At 43.3% G+C, this 11,738-nt stretch overlaps 1 protein-coding gene across 1 annotated transcript; it reads right to left on the minus strand.

Annotated features, from left to right (window-relative positions):
* Window positions 1–1,870: 1,870 nt before the first annotated feature.
* LOC112900809 (apoptosis inhibitor 5-like protein API5) lies at window positions 1,871–11,519 on the minus strand. The gene is made up of 16 exons (XM_025969607.1): window positions 11,349–11,519; window positions 11,081–11,245; window positions 8,249–8,345; window positions 8,108–8,173; window positions 6,951–7,030; window positions 6,789–6,863; window positions 6,545–6,694; window positions 5,687–5,752; window positions 5,537–5,602; window positions 4,992–5,102; window positions 4,747–4,833; window positions 4,558–4,664; window positions 3,524–3,638; window positions 3,342–3,407; window positions 2,510–2,604; window positions 1,871–2,420 (listed from the first exon to the last, which is right to left on the minus strand). The coding sequence occupies exons 1-16, from the start codon at window positions 11,445–11,447 to the stop codon at window positions 2,237–2,239; spliced, it is 1,629 nt and encodes a 542-aa protein (XP_025825392.1). The 5' UTR covers window positions 11,448–11,519; the 3' UTR covers window positions 1,871–2,236.
* Window positions 11,520–11,738: the final 219 nt, after the last annotated feature.

Genomic DNA, 11,738 nt, shown 5'->3' on the forward strand with positions numbered 1-11,738 from the left:
AGCCGGCGGTGAGCCACCGATGCTCTTGTTCTCCTCGTTCCTCGATGTTCACCGGGCGTTTGGCCATAACACGGCCGCTGCCGCTCGGCTGGGCCACGACTCGCCGTCGGCCATCAACGGTCGCTCTTTCGGCCGAGCTGTGCGGTGACTAGGGTGCGCCATGGCGCGGGCGACGGCGCGGGACAAGCAGGTGACGGCGCAGCGCGGGCAGAAGATGACAAGCGAGCTCCACAGATAGCTGTTACTGACGGTGTGAACCTGACATCCACCCATCCTGTAAATCCCTCTAATCAAACAGAAAATTGGGTTGAACCCAACCCTCTCAACCAAACACTAGATGGGTTGGACCCAACCCAAAAAACAGGGATGGACTCAACATATCCCGTTTGATCCTCAAACCAAACACATGCTGAGTGATGCACCACCAAACTAAAAGCTAGACGAAGCTCGAAGTGCCTTAAGATGCCGAAGGTGCTACGTAGCCCGGAATGCCGAAGGGGTCCCCGTGACGCGGAACAGAGACGAAGGGCGTGCTCAGCTGTAAAGTAGGGATAGAGGGGAAATTACCATGTGCCCCGGAAATATTTGAGGAATGTGGCAGTTGAGGGGCAAAAAGGTGTAATATCCATAGAGCAGTTGAACGGTCCCTATAAATAGATCTGTAACTGTAACTGATGGGATGGTTGATCCCGGTTGAATAGAATACTGATTTCTACTCCGAAGGGGTCTTAGCTCTCTACTTGTGCCGTTTGCGTTCCACGGGTGTTGTGGTGCTTCTTCACTTTGAAGGGTACCCTCCACAAATAGTTTTGGCACCCACCGTGGTTCGTCCCAACACACCCTATGGCACAGAAGAAGTGATGGGAACGCGAGGGTGTCCGATCTTCCGTCAGAACGATAACTATTGATTTGTCAACAACCCAAATCAACAACCCGACACAAGCGATCCGGCTTCCGATCAACAAGATGCAAGCCCGCAATCGAAGCATCGGGTCGTCTCTTGGTTATCAACCGTGCGCTGCCCGGTTGACCTCGCCACGAAGGCTATCTCCTGCATGCGAATCGAAGAACACAAATAAGAGCAAGGAAGAACACAACTCAATTGCAGGAATCCTCAAATTAAGCACTCGTGTGGGGTTTCACAAACCGATGATGGCAAAAATGTTCCTGACAGATAATTCTAAGCAAAATCCAAACCCTAATGGTGAGGCGGCGGCTGTTTACGAAGACTCTAGGATCCTGGAAAGACCCTGAACGCACCTAATGGACTCCAACACGATACACAGCCCAAAAGCCAAAATACGACGACGCAACACCTGTTTACGAAGACTCTAGGATCCTGGAAAGACCCTGGACGCACCTAATGGACTCCAACACGATACACACCTCAAAAGCTAAAATACGACGGCGCAGCACCGAGATATATACTCAAAAGCTAAAATACGACGACGCAGCACCGAGACAGATACAACACCTTCAAGATAGCACTGCAAAAATGCTTTAGCCCTATCATCGAACTTTAAGACCTAATTTAAGATTACGTGCGGAGTTTACTGGCGGCGTGGCAGGAGGTAAGAATGCCCGGTGGCCTGAATAGAGCTGCGAGCAGCGGCTCAATCCACAAGGGAGGCAGGACGTTGGGCAAGGTTTGGTTGTCGACGGCGCTCAGAGGAAGATGCTGCTTCTTCGAGTTCAATTTACCTGATGTCCTCACCGGGCGATCTCGATTAGCTTGAACAGAGAGGTCGAGTGGAATGTTCAGCTTCCCGCTTACAGCTACAAATCATTCTTGCCTACATGTTTTCCCGAACACCTTGGCGCCAGATGGAAAAAAAATACAATAGAACAAAAAACGAAACAAACAAGCTCATCAACATAAAACTAGGTGATCTCTTCAGACACTGGTAAAATCAAATAAATAATCTAACAACAATTTGTAACTGTTCAGTTCTTAAAACGCCAAAAAAAAGGGCGAAACGGCCAGAGTGGCGAAGAACACCTATGATGGTAAATGAACAGCAACGCTGCACATATTTTGTTCACATTCTCAGACATCCTCTTTTACACTTTCTGTACGCATTTTGCAGTTGCATGCCTAGAAGATCGCACCTTGTTGCATACAGAAGAGCCAGCGCCAGTGAAGCACACGACAAATAAACACCGATCTCTGCGCTTACTCTCAAGCGGAAGCAGAAAGCTCATCCTTCTATGTCAGGTTGAATAACTTCCTCTGATCTTAGCGGTAGCCACCCCATCCTCTTCCTCTTCCTCGGCCTCCCCTGCCCCGACCTCTTCCACTGCCTCTACCACCATAAGACAATCCTTCAAAAGCTCTGTTCACAAGCTGATTCTGCATTCCTCCTCGCCCCTTCTTGCTTGCAGGGCCATTCCCATTTGTAGCAGGTTGGGACCTCTTCAGTCTGAATGATTCACAAACCAGAAATTAATAGGAAGAAAATATAGGATCTAATAGGAAAAATTGAAATATTGGATAGCAGGCGCATCTAACCCTGCTGTTGTGGCTGCTGGTTTCTTGGGCTGCTCCATCCATGACAGAGTGATTTTCTTATCACTGATAAATGAAGGAGATTTCATATGCAATGGCTGAAAGAAACATCATTGATAACTCATAGTTAGAAAACATAAGCCTCCGAATACATGATGGAGCAAAATAATTACTTCTGACAGATACAAGACAAATTTCAAGCTATCGTCAATGCAAACCAGAAGAATGTAGTTCAGTCTTTTAGGGATAGGGATCAAGTATAACAGCCCTTAATACAAAGGTTTAAATATCTAGACTGATGACTTCAAATACTGCTACAAATTGGGTCTATTACACCTGAATCTGATAGTTAGAGCTTCGATGTCACACTATTACAGGAATTGGATTTTTATGTCCATTGGATATAGAGAAAAAATACAGGTAAAATAATATTTGATTGATGTGGTTTCTTTTCTTTCATTGTCGATGGATATAAGCATATTTAATTGTGTACAGCGAAAGGGCTTAGTATAGTGGTTTCTGTTTAAATCTGGTACTATCGGCTTCTTTTATCCTATGAATGAAATTTCCTTTTGCTGAGCAGCAAACTAAAATGATTTTTTTATTATTATTTTTTATCTCCATAGTCCATAATTCACTGCCGCCATCTTGTATTTGCCACTGCCTACTAAAAACTGGTAACACCCAGAAGCTAGTCATCACAGGAGTATCTAATCATAGAAACAAGCTTGAGTGCTGACCCACAGCTACTCCAAAAATATTGAACAGAATTAAGAGGCTCAAACAGGAATTTAACCCTATCAAAGTTTATACTTATGGAAAATAAGGAACTCACATGTGTCATTGCCAATATATTGTTATATGAGCGCATTGTCCTTGTGGCAGTATGTTGATCGCTTTTCTGCAAAAAAAAGCATTCAAATCGCAATCAGTTTGGCAGGAGTGTTAGCACATGGTTGTTAAAGAATGATTGCTGACCCATGATATTATTGAGTCTACTAAAATCACAAAACTCACAATTTTAGTTTTTTCCTCTTCGGTTTTTGCTGATGTTATTGCCTTGTTGAAGTCTGCCATTCCCTGAGTTAGTCTCTTTGAGGCTGCTCGTACTGTCTCTTCTGTTCCAGTTAACCTGCACATTTCGAGCAATAAGAAACTCGCAAACAGTAGGGAGGAAAAATACTCCATAGAATGAAAAGTTTTCAGGTTGAATAGAGACTTTTCAGTAGAAAAATGCATGAAATCTTCAATCAGTGTTTCTCACAAAATTGCTTTGTTTCATATTAGCACATGCAAAGTCTACAATCAGCAGCTTTTGTGTGCTCCATACAATGCTCATAGTAAGAAATTTGACCAACAATGTAGTCATTTAACTGGTCTCACATTTATCTACTATCCTCAAATTTTCAATTTTTATAAGATCTGAAGTGGCCAAGTGCTTGTCTACTTTCTTCTATTCATGTCCACAGGGACATGCAACTCCAACATGATTGATACCACCCTTAGGATCATAGCCACAGGCCTATGGTTTACTCCCTCAACGTGTCTCAACGGAAGGTATCGCAACTAAATGCAGGCCCCAGAATACCAAGCACAGTTTTTGTTTTTGTGGACAAAAGCAGGTTGTGTTGTTACCATCAATGTCGTGTGTGAGATGTTTTGTTGCATGTTAGGATCTCCTCTGAGAACTGCAAACCCTCATAGATGCATTTCTGTAGGTTTAACACTTAACCACAGTGAGGACCCCATCTGGTGGGACAGGGAGTTCCATTTTGGAAGGATGTGCTTAAAGTTTAATAACAGAGAACTAAGCACTACTGTTAATGAGAGATGAAGCTGAAAAGGATTGAATATGTTACAAGAAAAAAGGAGGCAGGCAGCATGAATAGAATGTTGGTGTAAAATTGTGAAGCAAGTGGCTAAAACTAATAACTAGACTTGCTTGCTCAACTAGTGCTTTAAAGGAATCAACACTAAACAAAATAAACCATACAAATTAACCAGATCCTGCTACAATGGAATCATGTGTAAGGTGGAAAATTGTAAGCTACCTCTCTCTGAAATCTTTGTAGTGCTCTGAAAAATCCTCTCCAAGCCTGTCTGATGGCTGCCCAGTAACAATCTTGTAACCGCAGAGACTGTTTGTTGTGTTTGGAGTCTGAAATCAAGACTTGATCAGCACATTGGAGAGGGCATCCATGAAGAAATGATATGATTTATAATTGATGAGCAAAACTAACCTTGTGAGCCAAATGGTGAAAAGTGTAGAGCAAGCACTCAACATAATTGTGGTTGATATCTTCCACCTTCTTCCCAGGCATGTACTTCTGTAACAACACAAACAGTAAACAGAATGATCAAAAGTAGGCAAAAATAATAACAAATGCTGAAAAGAAATCATTATATCACATCTTCCAATGCAAAATAAAACTCTAGGGGAAAAATGGGGTTCAGAAGCATATCAGAATTAAAATAGTGTAATGACCTTGAGCAATTGAACGACAGATGGAAGCAGCTGACGTGAATCCTGTGCTGCAGCATATGGTGAACTTGCAGCGATAGTCTTGAGCAAATCCAGTTTCTTTTCTTCAGGAATCTAAAATAAGCATAGCATGACAAAATAAAAACTTAATGCTCAAATGCTTCAAACTTATCCATGTTAGTTTTTGTTAGAGGGTAAGCAATTTAATGTTGAATGTGCATAAAAAAATATAAGCAACAGTATTTTCACTTCATAAAAAATGATCCAACTGATAGATCCAGGAAACTGACTGGACAAAGTGGAATTAGACAACAAAATATAGTAAATAGGAACTGTGATGGGTAATAGAAACTAGAGATTTCATAATGATTATGTAGCTAGACCAAACATGAAAGAAAGACATTAAAGCATTCTTTGTTCAGCATGAAAATACGAAGTCAACAAAGATATGCATGCAATGCCCCACCCTGTCGTCACGCCGTTTCAAGGAAATGCATGTACTTCTCCCTATGAATTAGAAAGGGCAAAGTACAAGTGGAGAAGCTTACCTTCTCAAAAGCTGGAACAATTTGCTTAACAAAGTAATTGAGGAACTTGCTGCTTGATGCACCTCTCTGCAGATCATGTAATCAAATTTAGGATAAGATATTCACCAACAAAAACACTTAAATCACTGTTTTTACTAAATTCTGTGATACCATGAAGATTGGAAGAGCCATATACATGCATGAACTCCACCTCTCAATGTGGTCAATGTCAGAAACCTGGAAGGATGGATAAGAATGCTGAGAAAAACACAATTTATCTCAAGTAAAGAACAGGAAATAAAGCTTAATTTTTAAACCATGGAACCATGTTCTAAATGCTGCATCATAGGATGCACACAGCCAGTATTGCAAAGTTGCAGCAGATAGCTGACAAGCAAAAGGCTAAACACGGCAAGTTCTGAGAGCTATATCACAGTCAAACATCACAGTCGGCTGGTAAATCCTCAACTTGGTTGATAAATAACTCTAGGATGATTATCTCCAATTGTGTTTTTTTCTCAAAATTGCAGAGAGCAGCAATTGTGTTTTTTTCTTTGACTCAATTTGGTGACCACTGACCCCTTGATATAAGTGATTTCCTCCATATTCTCCCAATAATTCACTTTTGTGGCCTCCATCCTCCCTCAAGCACAATCTCGAGGTATCTAGTTGGCCACTTTTTGCAAAACCGCCATCTAGCTGGATGCAAGTTATTATTGTACAATCAGTACCTCCAGTGCAATGATTGAGGCTTTTAAAATTTCCTCAAGCATAGCTCAAGTTCACATGGTTGAAGTTCAATATTAAGAAGCTCAGGTGACATTAGATATCCACAGGGGCAGAGGATAGTGGACACCAGAGAGGGCCATGCGCACCCCACAAGTACACACCAAGCCATTGCACACATCCTGTCGTAGGATTAACTGTTCTTTCATAAATTTCTAGTGTGACTTCTATAGAATCGATCTGCTATTTGCATATCAACATACAGTAAATTTAGTTCCAATTCTGTTCAGATAGCATACTTACATTGAATTGTGAATCAAGATCAGCTTGTGCTTGAATAATTTCGATTAGTTCTTGAAAGGACTCTCTAGGAGCAGAATCCCCAAATATGCTCAAGCTTCGCAGGAAACCCATGAATAATTCAAATTCTGACCCAGTTACATCTTGTACACTCTGGATAATGGTATTGTAACACATAAGAATACAAATAGAAACTTTAAAGATGTAAATCCATCAGATGGCCAAAACTCAAAGCAACTGAACATACTTTCTTTATTAAATCAGTTATAAATCTCTCCATTTCTGCCTGGGGTTTCAGTAGCTCTGCTTTAAGAGGAAAGACCTGAAAAAAGAAATCACATGAATTCTTGCTCTAGCACACAACAATTGATCACCGACAAAACCTGTAATTAAACATACAGTTATGTACCTTGTCTCTTAGAAAACAAATAATCTTCTCACGAATCTCTGATCCTGACTCCACATGCTTAAATAAAGGCTGCAAGGAATCTGGCCAATAGAGGGTACAAATAAAGAGAAGGAACCAATGAACATCTAAAACAATGAACTGAAAAAGAAAATTAAGATATTACAAGCATAGCATGCAATTCATTGATTTTCCCAAACAAATGAAGAAACATCCATAAATATTCAAAATGCATTTGCAGTTCAATTATTAACTAGGAGAGTGTGTGATGGATTGGCAAGACAAATGCAGATATTACAACTCAAAGATATTGATAAGTTCCTTATACGCCACCTATATGAAAAGACATTGCTATATCCCAACAGAAGAAATTGTGCATAAGTGATTTAGCAAGACAGAGCATGGTTGTGCAGTTGTGCTCATTATTGAACATAGTGCACGTGCATAGAAGGTCCAAACTCTATAGATCCAAACAGTGGTCACATAACAAGAGAACATCTGAAATTAAGAATGCAGAAAATGGCTGCGAACCAGTTTTCTTCTGTGTTACCCACACATGACTCTAGATAATGCCATTAAATGAACAAACATTACGCAAAAGAAATGTCTGACAGGTTGACAATGGGTATAGAACTAGTACCTTAATAAAAATAAACAGCATTAGTTGATTGAATTAGTTTCTTAAATGCAAGACAGAGTACCTAATTAATTGCCACTTTTGATGAATCTGGAACAGTATATATCCTTTATTAAGGGTGTGTTTGGCATGGCTCCAACTCCATAAAATTCATGGAGTTCTTGGAGCTGCTCATACCCAGCTCCAGAATTCTTAGAGCTAGAGTTGTAAATAAATCAGAGGTCTTTTGCTGAGTCATTATACTTTTTTTTTAGATTTAAAATAAAAATATAAAATATTTAATCTATTTTACATACTTCAGCTCCAGCATGGATCTCAGAGCTGGAGCCATGCCAAACAAGCCCTAATAATCAACAAAGAGATAATAGTGTTGTAATTGAACATCCCTTACATAATGCTTAGCATAATCATAAGACTACCTCGATGCCCTAATCACAGATGAAAATTCACATAGATTCACAACACCTGCTAGTAATTTAAATTATATAATTCTCAATACCAATAATGAGCATTGGAAGCTTACTTTTAACATCTTGTCGTATAAGGGACATGAGGGCTTTATGAACCGCATCACGCTCCACATTTTCCTCTAAAATATAGGCAAAAAATCAGAAATGTGCTACATAATTACCGTTGCAGTCAAGTAAATATAGGAAGAACATACCGCTAGTAAGGAGTTGTCCTAGAATATCAGCAATTTTTGACACAAATTCAGTATCTTTGCCTAGAAGTGGAAACCCCCGAATAGCTTGTATTCTGATCTGTAGGAATATACAGCATCGAAGAAACATGTTAAAGCATGCAAATGCTTCTCTTTTAACAAATGCAATAAACACTAACAAAATAAAAGAAGAGCATAACTATTTGTACAATTATTTCAGATTGCCAAATAAAATATTCCACAATAACTAGTTAAACTCTTGAGTAAACATCATGTTTAGTAATCAAGGACAAACACTAAACAAATAACTGATATATCGCAAGGACAACAGGACAGATTGCAAATGTTTATGCAGCATTGAAGCGTTAGGCCTCGTATGATCGCGGTGAAACAGGTGAACTAAATTGGATGCTTGGTAAACTTGCATGATGACTCATTCATGGTTGGTCCGTTCCATGTGATGTCACCACTAAATTGCACAGTCCAATTTCCAGTATTCACATATAACTCAAAAAGGTACTCTCTAATAACTCATAAGGCTTTTTTTTTGTTTCATGTGTTGTTTAATCTAAATTTTACTATCTTGTAGTAAGACAAAAGACAATATCTTATAAATGACACCTTGTGATTTTATTTACGTACAAAAATACAATAGTAGGATATTCAGCTTTGCTGGTTAAGAATCAGTTTGGGGAAGGGTGAGACAGTTTCAAATGACAGATTGTACTCTCTGTACACAGAAAAGAAAAACAACCGATGTATGTTAAATGTTAAAATAAGTTAAGGATGCAGAAAATTTTAGACCTTTTAGAAGGATCAGGATTCAGTAAACTTTCCTCTGTAAAGGCACGATGTAACTTTCGCCTACATATCCACCCTCCAACTCTGATCCAAGGGCTGCTAGCGGCTGCAAGCAATCTAAGCACCGGACTTGGATTTTTCACACGCAAGCAGACAACACGGGAGCGCTCCAGGAGCCGCGCCGTCCTCCCGCTCTGGTGCTCTGCCCCGGAGGTGAAGATCATCCACGCCAGCTCCCCAAATCAGAAGGCACCATCGCCTTGCCCGTATGTGCGCCTAGGTAGAGTTCCTTGCCTCCGCATGCCGCTGGCATGGAAGCTACATGAATTTCTACCTTCTTCTCAACAAGTCAACAGCCTCCATCATTTTGGTGGAGATTGGATCTTGTTCAGTTCCAGCAACAATTCGAGTTGATAGAGGGTGCCGAGCAACATCAATTTGAGCCCACAGTGATTGATTTGGAGTGGGAAGGTGCTGATCGGGAAGCTCGATTTTTACATCATGGTGCTGGATTAGACAGGGGACGCCGCTTCGTTCTAGCAAGGTTGCCAGACACGCCGTCGACTCCATGCCGGACTCGACACACTACACCATCTCCATGGCGCCGTGCGACCTTAGTGGCCTAGTTCTGGTGAGGAGTAACCGTGGCCCGCGGGATGGCGATGGGCAGCACTGCAGTAGGGAGAGGAATCGCTCACGGATGATGTACGCCATGAGCCGTGGCAGCACCCCGTTCCACTGCATGGCGCGTGCAGCACACGGCGCGTGATGGGCAATCGCTCCGGGCATAAAACCCGAGCCCGAAGACCAAAACCCGAAAAACCCGAGCCCGAACCCATTCAGCCCATTACCCGATACCCGAACATGTTTCTCGGGTTGCAATTGTCAAACCCGAACTAATTTCGGGCTTTTTGGGTTTAGGGTCGCGGTACCCGAACTACCCGTTTAGCCCATAGTTTTTTTTCTTTCCGTCACATCTCGCGAGTCGCGACTCCACCGCTCCACGGCCCAGCCCACATTCTGTGAGTGTGATATTCTGTTAAGTTCATGTCCAAACTACCCATAATGTTGACGTTTTTGTTCAGATTTGCTGTTCAAATGATGCTGTAATTTTGGTTCATATTTGAGTAGTTCGGGTAGTACGGGCTACCCGAACCCGAACCCGAAGTTTTCGGGTACCCGAATTTTCGGGTAGTAGTCTGTGCAGGTCCATTTCGGGCTTAGGTTCTGAAAGCCCGAACTTTCAAAAGCCCGAATAACCCGACCCGAAAGTTCGGGCTAACCCGAACGCCCGGAGTGAATGGGCAACAAGAGCAGCGCCGTCCAGAATGAGCGAGCGCAATGACCTGACCTCGAAAAGCGGCAGCAGCCTGGAGCCTAGTGACGGCACGGGCTTCGGCGTGGTGTCGTCTCAAATGGCCTTGTGTCAATGTGTCATTTGGCGCCGGCAGCGCAAGAGCCGCGCGGCGCGGACCTTCTTCCCTTCCATGGCGGCGTGGTGCAGACCTCCCTCTCCTCTTCGCAGCTCGCGTTCCGCGTGGCCGATGCAGCTCGCTTTCCGCGTGCTAGTCCATTTTGATTTGGGGAGCTGGCGTGGGTGTTCTTCACCTTCAGGGCAGAGCACCAGCGCGGGAGGATGGCACGGCGCGTGGCTCCTGGAGTGCTTCCGTGTTGTCTGCTTGCGTGTGAAAAATCCAAATCCGGTGCTTGGATTGCTTGCAGCCGCTAGCAGCCCTTGGATCATAGTTGGAGGGTGGATATGTAGGCGAAAGTTACATTGTGCCTTTACAGAGGAAAGTTACTGAATCCTGGTCCCTTTTAGAAATTCAGTTGTCCAAATGAAGTTGCCTAAACACCTGGAACCAGCTTTTCTAGATCGCTCAGAACAGCAGACCAGCATAAACATAAACTGCTAGTGGGTTCGCTCTCAACTGGCAATTACACAGATTAACTTACTTATCCATACTGCTTTTGTTACAAGGTGTAGGCCCTTTGCGTACAGGCCGTAGAGTAACTAGAGATGAGAGCGCATACCGCGAGCTCCTCCATCTCGACGAGGTCAAACATGGCCGACATGGCTCGCGTGGCGAGTGCAGGGAAGCTCCGGAAGAACCTGGGGATGAGCTGTGCCGCGAGCTGCTTCGCCTTGACGCTCTGCCCCTTCACCGCCGCGATGATAGCTTCGTAGTCCGCGGCGTGCTGCAATTTCGAAAACCCCATCTTATGTCAATTCAAAAACCCTAGGCCGAGCCGGAACCCCTGAAGCGAGGAACCCCTAGGCAAATGAGAGCGGGGGAGGCACCTCGGACTTGTCCTTGGCGGAGGAGAGGCGCTCGCCGAGCTCGTAGAGCCGCTCCACCTCGGCGGCGTCGGCGTCGGCGTCGGCGGCGGCGGCGGCCATGGGAGGAGGGCGGGGGATTTGGGGGTTAGGGTTTGGAATGCGGGAGGGGGAGGGAACAGTGGGGGGAGGCAGGCGGAGGGGTGAAAAGGTTGTTCTGAGTTTTTGACTACACGAGAAAGGAGGTGCAAGCACGGATGGGGCCGAGGCGCGATCCACGGAAGCATCTGCTGGCGCCGGGAGTCCGGGACCGCTCTGGTCTTGTGGCCGTTGGAAAGTACTAGCCATAAACAAATCTTTCAAATCGATGCTTGCTAGTATTAGAAAAAACAAAAACTGATGGATTAAGAAGGT

This window comes from Panicum hallii, chromosome 1 (genome assembly GCF_002211085.1).
Source record: "Panicum hallii strain FIL2 chromosome 1, PHallii_v3.1, whole genome shotgun sequence".
NCBI classification, from domain to species: Eukaryota; Viridiplantae; Streptophyta; class Magnoliopsida; order Poales; family Poaceae; genus Panicum; species Panicum hallii.

What these genes read in the sequence shown, in the direction of transcription:
- LOC112900809 (XM_025969607.1), bottom strand. Translation starts at nt 11,447, where the DNA reads ATGGCCGCCGCCGCCGCCGACGCCGACGCCGACGCCGCCGAGGTGGAG. An exon ending in ATCTTGATTCACAATTCAAT is followed by an intron (nt 5,753 to 6,544) that starts GTAAGTATGCTA and finishes CCATCCTTCCAG; the next exon opens with GTTTCTGACATTGACCACAT. An exon ending in CTGTCGTTCAATTGCTCAAG is followed by an intron (nt 4,834 to 4,991) that starts GTCATTACACTA and finishes GTGTTGTTACAG; the next exon opens with AAGTACATGCCTGGGAAGAA.